Genomic DNA, 23721 nt, shown 5'->3' with positions numbered 1-23721 from the left:
AAGATCTAATCTTAATTTTTTTTAAATCAGCCATCTTCACTGCCTGGCTGAGATATGATATAAAGTGGGCATCAGATCAAACAAGAAGCACTGTGTTCAATTATATTTTTCTGTGCCATGTCTTTAAAATATGGAATGAAATTGTACCCCAGTATTTTCAATGGAATTCCTGCGCTAGCTTGCTGCTAATGACGGGGCCTGGTTTAAACAGCCTTTCGTCTCTTTTTACGCTTTAACAACAAAATGGATGCTTAAGTCTATTTAACTGATTATATTTTAATTACATTACATATAATACTATTAGGGTTGTAACAATATACCGGTATGACGGTTTACCACGATTTGAACGTGCACGATTATCATACCATGAACAATTGCATATCAACGGTTTTAACCCTTAAAGACCGAGACAGCCGCCCGCGGCTAAAAATAAGTATTGCTCTTAAATGTTTAATAACTTTTGATCCGCTGATCCGATTCATACAATTCAAAGATTGGCATAAAGAAGAGAATCTCAGCTTTCCAGTGATGTATCACATAACATTCGGCTCCGGAATCAGTGCGGTTACGTCATCAACATTTGACAATGCTGATTTGACAAAGAAACGCTCGTCACTGTGTCTCCGGACAAATCAGACATGATACATTGATGCATTGTCCCTCCTCCATGCCCAGATTGGTTCAAACTCGCTATATCACAACCAATAAGCCTAGGTTTCGCTTTTGTTTGTGGACCAAGCTTTTTGAACAACACGGAATGAGAGAAAGGCATACATTTATGCGCGGCTAAATAAAACGCAAAAAAAAAAAAGTTTTGCATGAAATAATTCTCATACTAAGTACTTTTGCATGCACAGCAGCACAGAAACATGACAAAACAGTGACACAGCAAAGACGAACTGCTGCTCTTGCTGTTTTCAAAAGACGCAAATGAAGATGCAGCTGTTTGTCTGCATTGCATACAACCACATCCAAATCCATGCTGGCACATAGAACCTAAGGATGTTCCATATTGAATCTAGTTTCGTTATGTAACTATTTATAGTATAGTAAATATTTATATCTATTTTTTACTGAGGATTTGCACCATGTTTATTTGGACTTTATTTGGACTTTGACACATTATTTATTATTTTCTTATTTTTATTTGTTCATTGTAAGTGGTGTTGTTTATAGTAACTAAAAATATATTATTTGGAAAAAGTCAAATTTGCTTCACTGTTCTATTATTTTGTAACATTTGTAACATACCGTATACCGCGAAACCGTCAAACCGTGGTATTGTTTTAGACGATTATCATACCGTGAAAAATTCATACCGTTACAACCCTAAATACTATGTTGTAAAAGGAACCTTATGAAATTAAAAATAGCCACATTAAGCTTTCACCGAATGTTCATCAGTAGGTGAAAACACTAGCTGTGCATATAGCCCATTGTTATTTTGGTGAGAACCATTTAATCGATGGCATACCCAATGAAATAACTTGTGGCATGAACAGTATATTTTAATATCTAAAGGTAAAACTACAGCAAATAAAGTCTAGCTTAATATTTAAATTATCATAATTTAAAAGAAGCAATTTTAAGATGAACGTTGTCCAAAACAAAAGATATTCCCAAAAACACATTTTCAGTTTTCTACTTACCAGTTTGATGGCCACATATTCATTTGTATAAAGGTTTTTTCCCAGCCGCAGTTCACCGAAGTTTCCACAGCCGATTTTCTTCCCAACCCTGAAGTTGGGGCCGACCATGAGGACCCCAGAGTTCCCTGTTCCCCGGCCCCCAGTCCTACTACCGGTTGGTTTCGACATTTTTTTTACTTCCTCTGTCTCTCCCTTCCCACCTCGCTTCTCAAAATCCATAAGCTTGTGATACCCTGGCCTCTCCACGGTTACTCCCCTGCCATGCAAAACAGAGAAGTTTCAAAACAACCCCAAGGGAATGTGTGGGGACGATAGCCAGAAGACAACAGGTGAAGAGATTTCAAAGTATCTATATAACGGTGATTTCTGCGGAGCAGGAAGCGATGTCTTCTGCAGATGCGGTGGGTATCACCGAAAGTGTCGACCCTGCATTAATCCTTGGGTGGATGGGAATCCTTTACTGTACAGTAGTCCTCAGAGTAGCATGTCATTGCCTGAAGCAGGCAGGTGATGCTAGCATACGCACACATACAGACGCACACGCACGCGCACACACATCCACCCACACAGACTCCTCAACACTGACATACACAATTCCTGCTAGTGGAACCCAACAAGTGAACGTCCCCTTGTGCTCCTCATGGTTTCCTTGAAGTCAGTCCTGGGTAATACGGTGAACATTCTTCATTATCTAACACTGCTGTGTGCAGACGTGGACAGAACCAGCAGCTTGAGCAGGTTCCAGATCCAGAAGTATAGCCTGACGTCCTCTCGTTCCCTGAAAGACAAAAGCAGAATACTGATCAATATTAATTAATCAAACGTACATTTAGATCTACCAGTCAACGCTAAGAATTTTTTCTACTGGCCCCACTGGTTCAGATTTTTACTTGTCCAGCCAAAATTAGTTTAAAAAAAAAAAAAAAAAAAAGGTCAAAAAGCCAAACATAATGGTGTACATACACTTTTTATTCAGCATAACTTTGCTTAAAAACAACTGACGATTTAAAAAATTACAATTGTGATGTAAATAAATTTGTAAAAAATCAATCTATTGAATCAATAAATTTATAAAAAATTATTAATTTGGCTAGAATTATGCATTATAGGATTTAATTATAGAGAGAGATAGACTGTTGTCAAATCATGAAGCAGATTGCAATGCTGGTCTTTCTTTCACGGGTTCAGTGCAGAAATGAACAAAACAATAGGCCTAATACAAACAATTATAAGTCTATTTTTATAACAAATAAACAGCACTCTGTAATATTTCAGCATGCTTTCACTTTTGTATTTGACATGAAACACACATTTATGAATAGGAATGACATCCCGCTCTACTCATAATTCTTTCTTCATATAGCCATATATATGGCTATTACATAACCATAATTCAATGTGATATAGCCTGGTTCGTTAGTTTGTTTTACTTCCTCACTACAATCGATTCGCTACAAAATTTGTTTCAAATCGAGCCGAGACCACCTCATTCAGGCGATTTTGGAAAGATTGATTTGGTGCGGATCTAAACGCGATTGCAGGATTCACATATCCCAAACGAATCACAATAACTGGGCAAACGAGACAGGTTCTAATACAAATGTCAAGGTGTGAAAGCACCCTAAGACTGCAGTGTTTCCTCTAGTTTATTTTCCAGCTGTGGCGGCAGGCCTTTTACACAGATCTACCAACTACCTATGGTGTTATTTCAATGACAAACATCGTGAGCACAGTATTACAAATCGAGATTACAATCATGTCATACGAGCATGCGAATCTCTTTGCTTGCATGCAGATTTCCTCTGTTCTTTGCTCTAAAATATATATATATATGCTGCTGAAGCGCAATTTGATGCGTTTATGTCACAAGTATGTCTCCAACATTTATTAGATTTGCTAGGAATATGTAAGAATGTCTCCAATAGACCTACAGAGTAACATTAATGCGTCCTGAAGTAAAGTAAAACGGCTATAAATTCCAGCAAGATAAACTCATTGTATGCAGAACCATAGACTTTTATCTATAAATGAAGTACAATTATGGAAACTGTGTTCATCATAACTGAAAGCAGCATCGTGTTTGCTAGCCTCACACATCATGCCCCTGTCAGTCAGTCAGTCTGTCATGTCACATTAAAGGTTTTACAAAAATTATGCACAGCACTACTACATTACAGAATGATTGCAGAAAAGTTTGCGCTGTTATAATTAATTTATCTTAATACGTTTTAGTGCAATTATAACCCGCTATTTAAAAAAAAACAGCAATGACTGAATATTTTGAATGAGAAGATGTAATGAATTTTGGTGTGGCGCCCCGCTATGGAAGAATGAATGTAGCGAAAACCATGGACTGTATTTGCACGCAATCGACCCTTCATTAAGCCACACCCTTAAACCGCCACCCACCAATCGTGGCTTAGCAATCGTAGCTATGCGCATGAAAGCTTGACAGGCACAGCAACAGTAACTAAGGAGGGCGGGGCGTAGGGAGGGGGCAATTGACAAACGGTCTTAGCCCAATTAACCTTTTGTGACAAGGCAGTACTGGCCCGTTAAGTCCAGTAACAATCCTGCCCAAACATCTCGCATACTGACCGTTTTATTTAAATATACATTTATTAAAAATGTTTTCATTTTTGTTTAAAAAAAAAAAAACTATTTAGAATTAAACTTTAAAAAAATAAAATAAAATAAAAATCACAAGAAAATTTTTCATTTTTAAAGCAATTTTTAAAGCAATTCAATTCAGCTTTATTTGTATAGCGCTTTTACAATGTAGATTGTGTCAAAACTATTTTGTTGTAAATAACAAAATCATATGAAAAAAATAAAAACTATAACATTTTGCATAAAAGCAGGCAGCAGATTATGACAATCAGAGAATTATATGATACTCAAAAACAGAAATTAATTCTGAATAATAAACCTGTGACTATATAATCTCAAAGATTGATAAATTAATTAAATTAGTCAAAAGTAAATTAAACAACACACAACTAAACAAACCTCTACACAATCTGTCAGTTTAATATGATATGTATCCTCAGTTTAATTACTAACTTTTCCATGCATTATTATTAAACTGAGCCATACATTTCAAATAGATAAAGCACGCTGCATAATGATGAACAGAGGCATGATGAGATCATTTTAAAGCACAAACATCAATCCTGGTTGTTGATGTTCATGGCATCCATTTTCATATAACCTCAAGGTCCAATAAACCTAATCAATAATAGCAAAAGACAAAGTATTGCATACAAGCCAATGCCGTGAAGGGAATCACAAGCTGAGGAGACACAAATGGATGCTACTTCAAACAAACAAACAAAAAACACCCCATCACAGTTTTGGCAATAAGAGTTTAAGACATTATCCCAACAGATTTAGCTGGTCTGCCTCCAAGTGATGAGACTTTTTTCAGAGTGTGAAGAACAGAACGGTTGAGAATTACAAGCCTAACAGAGCCCGTATCAGATTCCAATTCCAACAGGAACTTTGACGACACCTGTGTGTTTGATAATGGAGAGGGGAAGCGATGTAGAAGGTCAGGGATCTCTGTTATACACCCCCCCCTTTCATATCCAGGGTCAGCACTACTGTTAATGTAAATGGAAAGAGTTGGTGCAAGAACTATTGGAAAGACGGCTGCGCTTTCCTTCAGAAAATGCACTTAAAACGATCAATGGCGGCCTGACTGGCTGTAAAAGGACACCAGACAAGAACTGATGAGAAATAGACAATCAGCTCACAGAAGAACAAAAAAAAAATCTTCATGTAAAGGGTGGGAGGTTGAATTTACTATTTAATTTCAACATCCAAGGCGGTGTTTGTTCAGCAAGTGACGAATGAATCAGAAATTCAGTGAATTCGATTATTAATGCACAGCTCATTTTTCTAAATGGAGAAAATTATAATATTTTAGCCAGAGCAAAAAAGAATTATGTCATGTCAGTCAGAATAATAAATGCATCAGCAATCCCGTCAGCTTAGCTTCTGTATCAGTTACAGAGGTGTTGGCCATTCCTTTAGGAAAGAGACTGAATTTCCATACATCAATTCATAATATGAAATCAATCACAGGATGCATTGGATCTTAATTGCAAGCTGTAGAAGCTGCACAAAGGTGAATAATAAGCAGAGGGTTATATAATCCATTGAACAAGCAGGGAATTAAGGCCTCACTAAACTTCAACTGTGAACAAAAACTCAACCAATGAAGAGCTTCTTAATACAGAGCTCATACAAAAACATATCACTAGTGTCAGAAGCTTTCTTTATCTCTGTTCTTATCACTTTTTTCTACCACTTTAAATTATATATGTTTGTTTTGTAAAAATGCACTGCACATATTTACAGAGTAATCTAAACTCCACTTTCAGCAGTGTGGCCAGCATTGGGATGTTCGCTAAGGCCTCTTACACACTAAGCGCTAAATCTTAATTGATTTTAAAACCATGGAAGAACACAGCTTAGCTGTAACATTATAATCTTCCACATGATCAAACATGACATTATAAGATAAACAAATACCAAACATGACTGACACTCAGTAGGCCCTGTTGTATTGCAGTTTTTGCATGACAATACAAACATGTTTGATATTTATAATTTAGGATTGAGGTGGCTCGATAGGGAGCAGTAAAATAGCTGTAAATGACACCATGCAATTAAAAAATTATTTGGACAAAAAGTTAGGCAAATGATAGTATAAACTTTTTTTGTTTTAATAACTGCTGAAGCTTTTATCATGATGAAATATGCTATTATCACAATATTAACATAAGCTGCAAAAAAGTGTTACTTTAATAGGAATAATCACAATAATAATCACTAATAATAAGGTACACAAAAAATATAATTTTTGCAAAAATGTCGCAAAATATATATATATGTTAAATTTGAACCAATTAAGTTTAGTCATGTTCAACTTTATTGGTTAGTTTAAATTCAGCTCAGATAAATTGATCACCACTTAACTTGAAAAATATATTAAATCCAAGAAATTATCTTTGAACAATTTTCAGTGATATGTGGCCACACATGTAAACAAAGTAAACTGGAAAAGGAACTTTAAAATATGGTCTTATCATAATGGGTTGTCAATACATTAAATGCATTAACAGTGAGATATAGCTACATTTTCACAGAAGTTATGTTAATGTTGGTTCAACTTTATTAGTTGTTTCCTCAATTGAATGAAACAGTTACAACTTTTGATTCAAATTAGCTTTTTAAAACATTAGCTAAGAAATGTATATCACCTAAGATTAATAAACACACATTTTCATTGTCAGTTTAGTTTAATTTACTAATGTTCACAAATGGAGCCTTTTGTAAACTGTTAAACAATATCAATCAAATACTTCAATCAATATCTTGGGCATGTCCTCCAGATTAACATGAAAATGTATTTTTTAACCACTAAAATACAGCAATCTGAATGTTTTAAAAGTCATTTCAAAAGTTGAAATAAAAAATGATCATTTACAGCATTTTGAAGTGACCACAAAACCAATATCATGCATGTTCATTTTTACAATATGTTGTTTTATTAAGTATATGTATTAGGGTTGCACAATACATTATTGCAGCATCGATATCGCAATATGATCATTCGCAATAGCCACATCCCAAGTATACACAATACTGAGTCTGGATTATAATTTATCATTTTGCAAGTGTTTTTTGAGGCCTGTGACTGTGTGTGGATTAGAAAAGCATTTAGGTATATATTATTGTAGCGTTTGTAACTTTGACAAACAAATAACAATAAATTTTATTCAATAGTTTATACGTCGAAGACTATTAGTATTATTTTACATTTGATAATTTAATCACTGTATTTCTGTCTGAATACAGTTCGACTCCTCATAAAACAATAAAATGCTGTTTATTTAACCTGGATACTTATCTTTATTTAAATGTATCTATGTTTGTATATTATTTATTTACTCCCCTACAGAATCATCCCAATCAATCTAAAATTATAAACGTGTTCCAAATAGTTATTCAACTTATCTAGTGAAATTGTATTCATATTCCAAAATACAAATTACAGAATCAATAAATATCGCAATATTAGATTTTTCCAATGTCGTGCACCCCTAAACTGCATTCAGTTAGATATAGGATACTAGGGCTGTGCGATTATTCAAAATCGAATCGCAATTTGAAATGTGCCATATGAAATGTGTGTACTATTTAACGTCCCCCGCCCAGAGCAAATGTGTGTGTGACAGTCTTACTAGAGAATTGAGTGAGCACACTTTCGTTCTGCCCAATCTAAAATTGCGCAACTGAACTACGCCCACAATAAAAAAAGAAAACAAACTTTAAAAGATAATATCAAATAAAAACATAATTTACAATATGGGAATATTTTGGTATCAAAGTCAGACACCGAACAAAAACAGGCAAACTTTAAGAGGTGAAGCTTAAATTAAAATCAGCATGAAGCTTGAAATAAATCGTAAATCCAATCGCAATCTCTGTCAAAAATATAAATAACTAAATAAATCACAATTAGATATTTTCCCCAAATCGCACAGCCCTACAAGATACTTCATACAAGACACACGATTTTGTACATAATGCGCGTCAGGTTTGAAATCTGTCTGTTGGTCACAACCACACCTTATCAAAAATGCTTATTACTAGCTCATACAAGAGCGAATTGCAAAAGTCATGCCACAAGGAAACACTCAGATAGTGATCAGATGTAATTACAAGATATGTAGAACTAGAAGTACTAATTATGAGCCATGTTTTCATCTACTTGGATCAGAAACAACTTATCACTGGCTGAAACCGAGACGGCAAACTACATCATTAAAAAAAATCTGAACTCTAGCTTCAATTTAGCGAAAGATACATAACAGATAACACTGGAACGTCATCATAAAAAAACACCTGATGTAAAAGTGCATCAGATAAAGGCAAAATATGATGAGCATAATACCACATAATCTGGCATTAAAATTGCTTGACTAATAGTGATTGCCAAGTAAGAGCTCACAGCTGTTTTGAGTCACAGTGCCTACAAGAAAACAAGACAAGCCAGCAAACAACCCATTTACGACTTATTTCTGCTTATTTGGAAAAAGACCAAGTGAAAATAAAGTAGGTTTCAGCACAAGCAAGGCATCACAGTTCAGCTGTTGTAGCTTGCAAACAGGAAATATGCAAGTGCTAGAGGCTGCGTAAAAACCGAGAAGTCAACCTCTAGTTTCTCAGATGGCCAAAAGAGAAGCTGGGGCCATAAAACAGCTTCTGTCTTGATCTACAAGGCCTGTAGTGTGGTGCTGGTTAGGGCTTGAGAGACAAAAGAGAGCTCCCTGGTCAATTATTTCCTTAAGCACAGTCGGATTTTCCATACAATTTGTTTAGCCTCTATGTGAAACTGGGAGACACAGTTTAACACTCCTCTAGTTTGCTGACAACTGTCTAGTCTGATAACTTACTAGACGCTTTTTTTGAAATCTAAAATAATCTGAGATTATATCACATTATACCTCACTTCCTTAAGCTTAACACAAAAATGTTTTCAAATTCCTCAGATGATTTTAGTAAGTTAGCTGATGCTACACTTCTCAGATGGCATTTTTAAATCAGCTGTCAAATGTAACATATTTATATCAATCCTGCACCACATTCGTCTATAAAATCATTTATTTTACATTTTTAAAAACTTTCTACATCGCGGGCTGGCAAAAAAAAAATACATACTGAAAAATATGTTTAAGAACTAATGCGTTTAAAAATATTCAGAATATTTTATTTGATTTTATCTTAGGTTAAAAACGTCCTTAAAATGAGTGTCTGTCTAGCTGAGCCCGTCAAAATATCACCACCACACGTCGAAATGGATTTCATTTCACATCTGAAGCAAAATATATTCCCTTTCATATCCAAAAAGGAAATGAAATATCGACAAACCAGCTGAACTACTCCAAGCCTTGTTAGACAAACATGACAATAATCCTCCACCAAATGAACTAGCTTAGCAGCCCACCGGCTAGGCTAACATCACATTAGCCGTTTAGCAGCGAACCTTTCAGTCTTTCGATTAAAACGAAGGAGTGATTTTTCTGAGGAAACGTAAAGATGTTTTTACCTGCGTGTGAGTCCCTTATGTAGTGTGCCACGACATGGTCCTTTATTTAGGCTATGTAAAGTGATTTAATTCTCCACTAAAGACTAGCCCGGCTTCGCTGTTGTCTCTTTAAGCCTACCGTTTCGGTGAGCGAAGCTCCGGCGTCACCCGACACTCCCATTGCTGTGGATACGTCCTCAAAAGTGCGTAGATGGATTGGAGAATATGCGGCGGCGTTGTGGGGCGCAACTAAAGCTCACTACCGACCCCACCTGGCCAAAAACTCAATTGTTTGCCTGGATCAACAGTTGAGGAGGTTGTAAACTGGAAATACCAGAGTCATCTTTTGGGAAAAAGGGACTGGTTGTGTAAATGTTTGGAGTGTTATTTAAGGGGGAAGCCGGAGATGAGATTTAGTTTCGGAGTTAGGGTTAGGGTTAGCCAGAAATATAAATGAATGGAAGGAAAATATATTTTTAAATGGATGTTAAGTCGCATTTTCTGAACTGGATTTTGGAATAATACTTATATTGTGGATACTAATAATAAATGCAGGAAGCTTGTTGTGAACACACAGACACAAAGTATGGTGGAAAAGCTATTGGTAGCCAAAAAATGATGTAGGGTTTCCTCCGGGTGCTCCGGTTTCCCCCACAGTCCAAATACATGTACTATAGGACTTATTACTATATTACTTATTACTACTATAGAACTATTGGCCGTGTGTATGTGTGCGTGTGTATGTATGAGTGTGTATGGGTGTTTCCCAGATTAGTGCAGCTGTGCAAAACAAATGCTGGATAAGTTGGCGGTTCATTCCGCTGCAGGGGCGCCCCCAAGGGGTGGCCAGGGGTGGCCACGGCCACCCCTCGGTAAACTCTGGCCACCCCTGTGGCCACCCCAACATAATTTTGCTGTTGACATTATTGATTTAAATTATAAATTCCCAATATTTAAATAAATAAAATGCAGCCACTAAATTATTGTTGGTGTTACTGACGTAGCTGATTCATTGTCTCTCCCTCTTAGTGCTGGTTCAATGCTGAATGCTGGTGAAAGCAAACTGACGCATGCGCGCAGAAAACCATTCCCGCGCGCCTCACGCACTCCTGTGTGAATCCCGGTTGGTTGTTTACATGCACGCCCACAAAATACGCGCCGCTCATGCGCCGTGAAACGGAGTAACAGCCTTTTGTGCAGAGGTGAAAGTCGACTAAAGTTTATATAATATAATGATGATGTTACTTTCACTAAGCATGCCTTTAAAGCAGAAAGGAGAGATAATCGTCAGGGAGGTAAGACTTCATAACATGATTTCTCAGCCATGATCTGGTCTAAGACCACAGATAATTCTATAATACATTTTTTTGTATCCTTTAGAATTGTCATTATTCATTTTCATGCAAAAGGTTTCTTAAGTTATCTTGGCATATCACTCCAGTTGTTGTTTTCCAATAATATTTAGGATTGATGTCTATTATTAATTCAGAATAATAATTGTATAATAATATTATTATTTTTTATTTAAAATAATTATAAATAAATTGTTATATTTATTGAATAACAAATCTAACAATTCAAGGAAGGTGGGGGTGTATAGGGTGGTTCGCCCAGGGAGTCATTTAAACTAGAACCGCCACCTCCCTTCCCGATCGTCGTTGACAGCACGCACACACCTTCAATAGACAGCAATGGCAATTTAATATTTACCTTAAGGTTACAATAGAAGAATCTGCATTTATAAAATGGCTCAAAAAGAAATATGGATAAATGATATTACTAGGTATAGTGAGTGTGTATATAGTAATGCCTTTTGTTCAGTTTGTTCATTTGTTTGGGTTATTAATAAACTCATTATTCTTTCATTCATTTTCTTTTCGGCTTAGTTCCTTTATTAATCCAGGGTCGCCACAGTGGAATGAACCGCCAACTTATCTAGCACATTTTTACACAGTGGATGCCCTTCCAGCTGCAACCCATCTCTGGGAATAATAAACTCATTAATCTTCATTCATTTTAGACTTGGCATATACCGTATGATGTACAATAAAAGCATATATATGAATATTTACTGAGTAATGAACACTTTTCATATATATATATATATATATATATATATATATATATATATATATATATATATATATATATATATATATATATATATATATATGAAAAGTGTTTTTAAACTAAACATAGATTTTTATTTGGTTTGACCATGTACTTCCTGAATTACTTCAAGGAATAAATAGCAATATTTCAAGAAGAATTAATTAAATGAATAAAAACTACATTATTACATTTACCAAAAACAAAAATATAACATTACTCTGAATTCATTTTTTTTTTGTGCCACCCCAAGATTTGGTGCGGCCTCTTCTGGCCACCCCTAAGAAAATTTTCTGGGGGCGCCACTGTTCCGCTGTGACCCCTGATGAATAAAGGGACTAAGCAGAAGTAAAATAAATAAATGAATGTTTAGTTTTTTTTTTTTTTTTTTTTTTTTTTTTTTGCACATTCAGATTGCTTTTCTTCTTTAAAGCATTGTAAAAAAATAGCCATTAGTGGGATATTCATTTTGTTTTGCCTGTATAAGTTTTTTTTACCCTCAAAGTGCTGATAGGCGTTGACTTGCATACCATGAATAACATAAGGACCTTGGTTTCGGTTTCAGGTAAACAATCTTTAATGTTCTACATCTGGGATGGCCTGAAGGTAAAGTAAGAGTAAATTAGTGAGTAAATCTGAACAAACTCCTTTTAATATTATTATAATAATGCAAAAATACCCACCCCTTACTGACATACACAAGCTCATTTATCCAATTTTGACTGCTATGCCATAATAAATTAAGAAAATAACCATACAAAAAAAACTTTAAGACCAAGCTGAAAGCTCTTTTGGCTGTTGCTTCAACGTGACTGAGGAAAGTTGAATGTGCTGGCCAGTTTGTGTTTGCCTAATAAACGACAATAGGCTAGTTTTTAATTTAAGCCTTTAACAGTATCCTTTTTCTAATTATATAAAAATGAACAGCATTTGTATTTGAAAAAAATAAGTATTAACCTATTTTTTTCTTCTAAATCTTTAGAAAATGTTTTTGGTACATCAAAAAGGTGGCTGATGACCACCTAACAAGCTAATCCAGCAAAAAAAATACAGCTTAAAAAGTATTTAAACTTCATAATTTAATTTAAAATGAGGCTAATTACTGCAAAAATTACTGCATATTTTAAGAAAAAAAACACCTCTTTCTGAGGCTGGCCACTCACCTGTAAGACCATCACAGACCATGACGTTCAGTCCTCATTTCACCAAAACTTGACAGTTTACCCAAATATGTGGTAAAATCATAATAACCCTTACAATGGACATGCATAGATATATATTTTTCAATTATGGTAAATAAATTACTAAATGTGTTTATAAGACATGTCAGTCTTATTTGGGCTAAGAAAAAGAAACTGACTGCCTGCTTAAGTTCATTAAAGCACTATTTTACACAAATGTTTTACAAAAAAAGACTATAGGACTCATATAACATCAGAATATTGTTTTTGCTTGTAAACACACTAAATGATGGATAACTTACACTTTAAGACATTTTATACTCTTTCCTTCAGACCCATTTGTCAGAGAGATTTTTTTAAGCATTTAAAACAAACATATTAAATGAGAAAACGTATCTTTAAGTTCATGTTTTGACTTTACATTTTAACAGATGTCATGTGACATATTAGACACACTTGCATTTAATGTATATGTAAAAATCGCTTTTGTGAATGTAATTTGATACAACCCCTGCTGGGGTAAATATAGATATCCCATTTTATCACTAAATTTAATGGGCATTATCAGTGGTTATGAGCTGATATATGGGCCAATAGGGGACCTCGGCACCTGGTAGTCTCAAAAGGCTGTTATCATCCATCCACATGGTTAATCAGCTATAAATCACATACAGCTGCATCTGAAAGTTAACAAGAATTATTTATTAAATTTCCCATTAATTGTATTTTATTAACGTCTACCCCTACCGGTAGGTGCAAAACGCCCCTACTAGCCCATATCAGTTGATAACACCCAATTAATAGGGTTATTTAAAAGCAATATAATTTGAAGCAGGTGTTTACCTAAATACATGAAATAAATGTGAACGTAACTGTGCACATAAAAAATAACCTAAAAGTTAATGCTGATAATAGTCCACATTTTGACAAAAATAAAGATCAAACGTGCAATCCACAATTGGATTTCACAGAAGTCATGATGCAAGCACACAGTAAGATTGAATACAAACGATTAAGAAGTTTTTCATGTTTATTTGTATTCAAATTTTCATAAAAATCTACAAAGTGCTCAAACGTGTGTGCAACACAATCGTTCTTAACAATGCTCTAAGCTATGCAAAGCAGAGCATGAAAGGTGACAAAATAAGTCAATCATACACAATAAAAAACACTTATAAAAATACAAAAAAGATACAAATCCAAACCTTTCTGTTATTCCAAAGGTGTGCTTAAATGAAGAAATGTACTATAAGAAGATAAGAATTTTCTTTGCATTTTAGAAAGTTTTTCATTCACACTGATCAGCAAACATATTAAAATGATGTTTTTTGTTAATGCATATCATGATAGGCCTAGTTGGCAATGGCATTTTTTTAAAAACACTAGGGTGACCAGGCATTTGTGCACATGATCATAGTCCACCATTGCTGTTTTGGTTGTCAAGAACTCTAAGCATTGAACATGTAATATGCTTACACGACCTCACCATTTGCACAAAAATGTGTTATTGTTGTTTATATAAAAACAATAACAGAATTGTTTAAAAACTTAAATTTTGAAACCTGTTTTCAAATGTTGAACGAATAAAATTTGTTGATAGCACTTTATTTTAGACCTTTTTTCCATGTGCATTCTATGTGCTTTTATAGTCATTACATAAAGTGGGTACTATTCCTAAACCTACCTCTGAACCTAACCTTAACATTACCCAGTCATTTCATAGGTAATACACTGTAAGTACACATGCTATAAAATAAAGTGCACCCTATAAATTTGCAGTTTGAAAAATATTGTTGTGTAAATGCCTCATAAAAACTGCTGTAAAACATGAAAGCCTGTCCGCTTTTCACATCCCAGTGAGCATTTTTTGGAGATACCACTATATGTCCAAATGTCGGTGAACCATTGATTTCGATTGACAGGCAGACTGAAGCATGAGATTGCTGGATTTCCCCAATGGAACAAGACCGATGCCTGTGTTGTGCTGCTGATGTATTATAGGTACATATGTAGGAGAGAATGGCAGACCTGCAGACAGAAGGCCGAGTGCATGAGGCATTGGTTGTTGGAAATGTTCAGCAGTGATGAATGGAAGAACAGCGGAGGAGTGCAGTCTGGGGTGGGAATGAAGCTGAACAGAGTCTGCTGATAAAGAAATGGGGTTGTTTTCCCTAATAGAGGACTGAGGTTTAGAATTATAGGTTTTCTCTTGATCCTTCACCAGTTCTTTCCGTTGTTTAGTTGCAGAGCGATGCACTTGGCTTTCTTCTTTTGGAATAGGTGCGAAGCGTTGACCTTTTCTAAATTTGGCACGTCTGTTTTTGAACCACACCTGAAGAAACATGCTTTGTTAATCTATGGTGCCAGGTTTAATTTTATTGTTTGGATGTTGGTGATGTTCGTAAGGCTCTCACCTGGATTCGGGCCTCTGGGAGGTTGATGCAGACCGCTAGTCTCTCTCTCATGCCCACATCTGGATATTGGGTTTGCTGAAAAGCCTTTTCAAGGGCTTGTAACTGGGACACGCTGAAAGCTGTGCGACTGCGTCGCTGCTTTTGCTGGTTCCCGTAGCGTGCCTCAAGGATAAGTTCTACAACAAGAAGATATCATTTATTAGTTGCTTGTAATTCATGATACATAGCATTAATACTTAACTGGTTTAGATGTTTTCACCTTTATTTGTAGATGTTTTAAGAGTAATAAAAAAATTAATATTTGAATGAGTGAAATGATGAAAATGAAACAACATAAAGTTTACCTATGTGAAAATAAACCAAAAGTTAAACTAATTAAAAAAGTAGCATAAACAAGTATTATGATTTAACTTTGTACAACTTTGCTTATGCAAATAAATAATGTAGGATATTACATTTCAAACAGCTGCATGTATTTCACAATAGTTTGTTTATATATTATATATACAAATATACATACATACACTAGCAGTTGAAAGGTTGGGGTCAGTTTTTTATTCATGTTTTTTTTTTTAATAAAATAATTCTGCTCATCAAGGCAGGATTTATTAAATGAAAAAATATTACTCCAGTCATTATTGCTGAATAATAAAAATGTTAATAATAATAATGACAATAATAATAACTAATATTAGAGTAATTTCTGAAGAATCAGCTGAAGACTGGAGTAATGAAGCTGAAAATTCATCATTAAAATCACTGGAATAAATTATTTAATTAAATGATAAACTACTTTTGAACAGTTTATTCATAGTGCAATAACATTTCACAATTTTACAATTTGTACAGTTTTTTGATGAAAGAAATGCAGCGTTGAAGTTAAGTTGGAGAAGCTTATTTTAAAACATTTAAAAATCCTACTGACCCCAAACCTTTGACCGGTAGTTTATATATATATATTAATGTATAAACCCTATATAATTTGTTTTACAATTATAACCTTCTATTTTTATTATAATATATTTTTATAATAATCTTTAAAGACTGCAGTAAATCTAAGCAATAGGGTTTTATTTTCTAACATCAAATTAAAATTGATGTGAACGTTAGTTAAACATTTACTTTTTACTGTGGTTAACAACTCTTTATTATAGTTTATGACGGATAGTGCACTAATATTAACAAATGAAACTTTTTTATATAGTGATTCAAAGTGTAGGTCTAATATCTTAAAATTAAACACATTTGTGTTATGAAAAAAGTTATTATTTGTAAATTTGACCTTTTATTTTATTAAATTGTATTCATTTATGTTTAATAAAACTAAAATATATTTTGGTAGGCTGGCAAGAAAATGGAAAAAGCTTTAAAACTTCACGCTTAACTCAATGCATTAACTACTTTGTTACTTTACTTTCGTTGTTTGATACTATTAATTGTTTGATTCACTAAACATGTATCAAACTGTATCAAAGTCTACATTGTTTCTTTTTACGCTTAGGCCTATAATATTAAAAGGTCTACAAATCTGCCGCCGAAACAAGTTTCAATGAGTTTAATGCAGCTTTAATCCGTTCTTCGTGTTAATCTATCAGTGTGCATGGTTTCCGTCTCACCTGCTAGCCGCTCCGCCACCGTGAAGGTTTGTACGGACGCCGGACTGGCCGCTGAGTGAACCTGATACCGCTGCGCCATCTGCTGGGGAGACTCCTGAAACAACGAACCGACGCGCTGCAACGGAAACCCCCCCTGGCCATTTCTTGCTCCACAGAAATACACAGAATTCATTCTGCTGACTGAGAGGATACAACGTGTGAGTGTGCGCATACTAAAACAATCAGTCTCTATAAGTAAACAACACAATGAAAACTCACCACTTTCAACGAACTGTGGACGTCAGCAGGTTGAGGTAAATAGATGCAGGCAACAGCTAGTTGATTTTGATGCTCCTATCCCAAACAAACATTTCAAAGAGGCTGGTAAAATCCACAAAATATTACAATGAAGTTTCTTTGACTAAAGCCAGACCTGTAGTGCTCTACGTTGACTGTGGTTTAGGTCCTCCAGCTCAGTTTCCACTATTTAAGAGGCATTAACTTCAGCTTCCTCCAACCATTAGCCAATAGAAAGAAAGGTATTAGCCTGGATTAAGTGGGATGAGGGAGAGAAAGGGGGGTTTGGAGGGGCTCAAGTTTTTGAAACTATTGAACTTGGGAGATTTAGGCAAAGCATCTCCCTTCAATGAGCGGGCGAGCTGCACTCCCCCCTTTAAAACAATTAAAACAATGTGGCCGGCTAATCTCTGGGGTTGGGCAGATTAAAATAACAGCCTTTGATTGTCCGTTGTTCTCTTCCTTCTCTCTCCGCCGGTCCCCAGCTTTTGTTAGTATTAACTCTGAGGGGGGTGTTTGCTCGGCTGGTTTGTTTTGCTAACTGGTCCCATATTTTGCCCAGAAAATGTCAATTTGAGAATGCACTCTGCAAGTGGCCTATTAGGGTGATTTCTTGGGGCTAAATGTACCAGAAATCTTCTCAAAAAAGAAGGATTTAAGCTATTAGCATCTGAAAATAAATAAAATTCTCAGTCAAATGAAAGACATATAAGCCGAGCAATGTGCAGTCTACATCTAAAGTGGTTGTTATTATGCAGCAAGTCAACAAGACGTTTATGAAGCAAATGTATCAAGCAATCTGCACGTCATCCCCTGTCATTATCCCATCATGCATCTCTCAACACCCTCTCTCATTGAGCTCGAGCTGCAGTTTAGCTCCAGCTGAAACCTCAGTCACCTCACATCAGATCATCCGAGCGGCTGGGAGCGGCTCAGGAGGTTCAGAGATGTAAATTCTGCTAAATCCTGACACTGTGCAGCTCAGGGCCAGGAAGGCGAGGCATGTGGAGAGCTAGATTATGTTTCCCACGAGTATCAGGGCCACTGCGCACTCCTCAGTGTGTGCGTGTGTGTGTGTGTGTGTGTGTGTGTGTACACAGGAGCTGGACTACACTGGCATGAGACTGGCACACATACACAAGCTTCACCTCACATTTGGCTCACTTTTATATCCACTTTGCTGCTGGAATGGTTTGTTTGTTTGGACCTATACAGTCAGGGAATTCATTAGGAAAGCAGATTTGCACAGTGAGATCTCTATATCTTCACAACAAAGTTTCTGAATGTAGAATATTGTGGGATTATTAGTGAAATGGAAGTAAATGCTACGCTGTAAAAACAATAGCCTAATAGGAATCATTAAAAATGGAAAATGTTCTGGTAATCTTCTGCCAAGAATATATTCATTTAACTTTCATGTTCGTTAACTTTAAAGCACAGCTTATTTATTCATTCATTCATTCATTTTCCTTCAGCTTAGTTAATTTATTCATCAGGGTTCACCATAGGGGAATGAACTACCAACATATCTATCATATGTTTTACATGGCAGATGCCCTTCCAGCAGCAACCCAGCACTGGGTTGTGCTCAGTTCAAAAAGCATTATTTTATAGTATACTTTGCTGAATTAAACCAATTTCTTTTAAATATTTATATTGTTACACACACACACACACACACACACACACACACACACACACAAACGCACGCACGCACGCACGCACGCACACACACACACACACACACACACACACACACAAAATGCTGTACTTTTTAACCTTCTATTCATCATTGGATCCTACAAAATATTTAGGAGCAAAACTGTTAACACAAAATTAGCATTTTTACAAATTTGCATTATTATAGCTATATTTAAAGATTCATTTAGCAGTGAAAATTTAAAGGGCACCTATGATGAAAATCAAGTTTTGTAAGCTGTTTGGAAAGAACTCTGTATATGTATAGTGTGTCCACTGTCTTATTGGTGTGATAGAAACCTAAGTCTCTTTTTAAAAATTTCCTTACGTTAAAATAGGACCCAAATGCCAGTGATTTTGAGGCTCACCACAACGTGACGTAGAGGAGTGTGGTTTTCTGAATTGATTGACAGGTGCCATGTTTCTATAATAACATGTATACACATGTCCACATAACATTTTCTTTTTCAACTTAACTTGGATTAAAATATCTGTTAACACTCTCTGCGATTTCTATAAGTTTTATAAGTTTTAAACTTTTTTTAAAACAGAGCTTGTTTAATAAAGACAGTAAAATCACTGTAATTCTTAACCGCTACAATCACCACAGCCGCATGGTGTCATGCATGTGAGACTCATCATTTCGGAAAGGCTTGAATAAAGTCCACCACAAATACATGAAATAAACTTGGTATTTTTGTCCAATGAACTGTATTTCAGCTTCATCCGAGTCTGTCTCTGTCACTGACTGCTGTTTATCTGCTGTAACGCTGGAGAAGCAGACACACACGTGGGATCAGCAGGTGAGGAGAAGCAGCTCATTTGCATTTAACGCCATAGGCTACAAAAACAGCTACATTCTGACCAGACCTCAAACTGAGCATATTCTGGAGGCTATAATAAATAATGGTGTTTTGAGGGGTGTTTTGAGCTGAAACTTTACAGGCACATTCTCGAAACACCAAAGGCTTATTTTACATCTTATAAAATGGGTAAAATAGGTGCCTTTTAATAAGAATATTTAGCAGTGAAATGTTTTTAACACTAATAATTTAAAGAAATGTTTCTTGAAAATGCAGTAAAATTAGTGTTTTTTAGTTACAATTAATTGTATCCTTTATATATATATATATATATATATATATATATATATATATATATATATATATATATATATATATATATATATATATATATATATATATATATTTATATTATATCTATATATTTATTTATTACAACCCAGTACTGGGACGCACTAGTACACTACGGCCAATTTTGTTTATTCAGTTCACCTTTACCGCATGTGTTTGGACTGTGGGAGAAACTGGAGCACTCGGAGGAAACCCACGCCTACACGGGGAGAACTTGCAATCTCAGAAATGCCAACTGATCCAGCCAGGACTCAAACCAGCAACCTTTTTGCGGTGAGGCAACCGGGTTAACCTGAGCCACCGAGCCACCCTATTGCTCAATTTAATGTTTAATAGTTTACATTTATTACAATTAAATGTAAACATTTTTTCTACTTTCACTAAAGTATGTTTTAAGGGTTGACCATTTCCATTTTAATGCAGCAAAGTTTTGATACAGTGCCCATCTTTTTCAGTGGCCATACACCATTTCCAGGCGACACAGTGGATCAGGGGTTAGCACTGTCGCCTCACAGCAAGAAGGTTACTGGTTCGAGTCCCAAGTGGGTCAGTTGGCACTTCTGTGTGGAGTTTGCATGCTCTCCCTGTATTCACGTGAGTTTCCTCCGAATGCTCCGGTTTCTCCCCACAGTTCAAAGACAAGCACTATAAGTGAACTGAATAAACTAAATTGGCCATAGTGTGTGTGTGTGTGTGTGTGAATGAGTGTGAATGGATGTTTCCCTGTACTGGGTTGCAGCTGGAAGGGCATTCGCTGTGTAAAAACATATGCTGGATAAGTTGGCGGTTCATTCCACTGTGGCGACCTCTGATGAATAAACAGATTAAGCCGAAGAAAAGTGAATGAATGAATGACACCATTTCCCCATCCCAGTATATTTTACATCTCCACTCCAGTTGATTCCAATCTGTGCATCAGTCGTCTTTAAAAAGAGTGAAATTAGTTTCCAAACGTGAGCCAAAAACTGTTTAAAAATAAACATTTGTTGATGAAACAGAGCCAACTGTGAACTCTTTTTAAAGCTTGGAGTTTTCACATTTTACATCACATTGACTTGTTTTGTTTGCTTTATTTAAGCAACAGCTCATCAACACCAACACTTCCCTCCATTTCTGATATTTTCACACCTGACTGACCTTTCAGCCCATCACAGAATGATTGTTGCTGAACTTTTTCTCCCTGCCTTCAAGGCTCTGCCTTTTTCTTCCTTTGCGATGTTCTTGCCTGTCAAGCTGTATTAGTGTCCGCTCAAAATAAGTCATTTAGAAGAACCTTAGCTGAGCAGCCTCTGAACCCCATTAAAAGCTTGGAGCTCAGAGCCCAGAAGCCTTTGTCTCTTCAGCCTGTGGGATTAGTGGAGATTTGCTGCTAAGAAAAAAAAGTAGTTATTTCATGGCACTTTCATGATGAAACCTGGCCAAAGCTGTGTTGGCTGGGAGGATTAGAGCCACACAAAGACGCTGGTTGTGTGTGACCCCCCTCCCCAATAAAAAAAAAAAAACCCAGTGCCCCCCCCAAAGCGCAAACACACACCGCCATCCCCACCTCATAACTCCAGCTCAGACCGTAATGAGAGCTGCGTTTTCATCTCCAGCCCACTGAGATTGCGTTTGGGCTTTTCTCCGACCCACTCGATGGTGGATGCGTCTGGAATTTTCTCATTCTGATGTTTATTTACATTTGTGTAATTGGATGCAAACCCATTAGTCTTCTAGCGGCCTGCTGTAGCCAAGGAGTCCTGGAGGTTTAGACCCTGTCTGTAGAGTTTAAAGGGGTTTAGAGGATGTGTGCTGGTGGATCCACTTACAAAGACACAGATTAGCGGCATTAAAAACACCAGGCCAGGCTGGTGTAAACTCATTATGCTTTCAAATCACGTATTTTGATCAGTTTTTTTTTCATAAACATACAAAGATATCAAGCATATGGAAGTGGTACAGTATTTAAGAATGCTCATTTTTGACGCACATGAAACTTTCAAACTCTTTTTTTAATAAAGCTGTGTGTGTTATTTAACACATTGCTTTGGTAAAGTTAAAACAATGCAGTCTATAAGGGGTCAGTTTTGCATTTCATTGATTTTCTTTTTTTCTTTTTGATCTATGTAGGCATGTGCTAGATAGACATATTTGATGGCTGTGCTTATCTTACATATATTATTGTCAAAATGCAGTGCTGAATTAAAAATAATGTTTTTAAAAATTTAAATTTTAAATTATAATATAATATATAAAATAATTTGTTCATAATCACAATATTCAATTCAATTCATCTTTATTTCTATAGCGCTTTTACAATTTAGATCAAATCCATCGATACGCAGCTCCACAATTCCCAATCAAGCAAGCCAGTGGCGACAGCGGCGAGGAACAAACTTCACCAATTGACGAAAGTGAAGGAAAAAGAAACCTTTAGAGAAACCAGGCACAGTCGGACCCAACCATTTTTCCTCTGGCCAAACTTCTTGTTCAGAGCTGCAGTTCAGGCGCCAGAGTAGGCCATGTTCAAATAAATTCAACTTTTAAAGATTTTCCAACATCCTGCATCTCAAATTTTAAGTACAAAAAGTCATTCTTTGTAAATGACAAGCAATTTTAGGGCTCAAATTGTGCTTTGTTAATTTCTACTATAAAGTGTCTCATTTTTTAAAGCACAAAAATGTGCTCTGTGTGAATGGGCCATATAGGTGACTCACCATTCTAAAGTTCAAGCTAAAATGAGTTCACTTTGAAAAGTGCATATCTTTATTTTGTAATTTTTTATTATACTTTGCAAAATTTTATGCTCTTTTTAAATGCAGAAATGTATTCTGCGTGAATGTCAAGTCAAAAATGTTTTTGCAAAATTGACAAAAATGTTTTTGCAAAATTGTCCTAAGACAGGAATGGGTGTTGTTCAATTCTCAACTTTGATGAAAGGTGATGACCCACTTTAAATGTTGACTACTGTGCATAAACATTTCTAAACAAATAAAAAACTTAAGCAAATTATAGTCTAGATATTATTTTATTTTGGAGATTTTTTGTTACAGCAACTCTGTGTTGCTCGAATTTTAATCATCCTAAAAACTAAGTGCTAAAGTTAAAAAAAAAAACTTCAATCAAGAAGTGTGAATATACGTTTGTCATTTCACTCTAAAATATGCAGGGTTCCACACAATCCATTCGGATTGGGTTGTTCCAAAAAGAATTCAAAAATTGTTTTTGTTTAAATTCATTTTAAGTTTGAAGGTGAATAAGCAGCTAAATCATAAGCTAAATAATAGTGTATATTGCATTGCAGATATTAAGCATAACATTGTGGGCTTAATTAAATTAAATTGAAAAGTGACAATTATTAATATTTCAATTAATAATTTCTATAGGTTTGTAGACCTATATAGAGCAAATATTCATTATTTTGTGAATGACAAGCCATTCTAAAAACCAATGCTCATGTAAAATTTTTAAAAGGTTTCATTTCTACAATTGAGTTTTTAATTTCGTCACTATTCTTATTTTTTACATTTCAAAACAAAATGCATTC

The 23721-nt window shown here is 35.4% G+C and overlaps 2 protein-coding genes across 10 annotated transcripts in view; both read right to left on the bottom strand.

Moving 5' to 3' along the window:
• csnk1g2b (casein kinase 1, gamma 2b) overlaps positions 1 to 9946 on the bottom strand; it is a 64285-nt gene extending 54339 nt beyond the window's left edge. For 5 of the 8 annotated variants that reach the window (XR_015497183.1, XR_015497182.1, XM_087263579.1 and 2 more), the window contains exons 1-2: positions 9769 to 9899; positions 1650 to 2427 (exon numbers count right to left, since the gene is read on the bottom strand). Coding sequence is in view for 6 of the 8 variants with exons in the window: in XM_087263579.1 (XP_087119705.1) it covers positions 1650 to 1868 (219 nt within the window). In the remaining 2 variants the exon portion in view is untranslated. Of the gene's footprint in view, positions 1 to 1649; positions 2428 to 9768 lie in introns of those variants that run through there. The other 3 variants (XM_087263580.1, XM_087263581.1, NM_001045850.2) reach the window with 2 other exon arrangements.
• Positions 9947 to 14049: 4103 nt separating this feature from the next.
• Positions 14050 to 17507, bottom strand: dmbx2 (diencephalon/mesencephalon homeobox 2). Of its 2 annotated transcripts, XM_087263151.1 has the most exons (5): positions 17480 to 17507; positions 17326 to 17400; positions 17068 to 17247; positions 15452 to 15627; positions 14050 to 15369 (listed from the first exon to the last, which is right to left on the bottom strand). In XM_087263151.1, exons 3-5 carry the CDS (start codon positions 17237 to 17239, stop codon positions 14917 to 14919), a joined length of 801 nt encoding a protein of 266 aa, XP_087119277.1. In that variant the 5' UTR covers positions 17240 to 17247; positions 17326 to 17400; positions 17480 to 17507; the 3' UTR covers positions 14050 to 14916.
• Between the last annotated feature and the right edge of the window lie 6214 nt (positions 17508 to 23721).

The sequence above is a fragment of the Danio rerio genome, chromosome 8 (genome assembly GCF_052040795.2).
Source record: "Danio rerio strain M-AB ecotype USA chromosome 8, GRCz13ab, whole genome shotgun sequence".
In the NCBI taxonomy this organism is placed as follows: Eukaryota; Metazoa; Chordata; class Actinopteri; order Cypriniformes; family Danionidae; genus Danio; species Danio rerio.
Note: the sequence above shows the minus strand (reverse complement) of the source record. Positions and strands in the feature narration are given on the sequence as shown.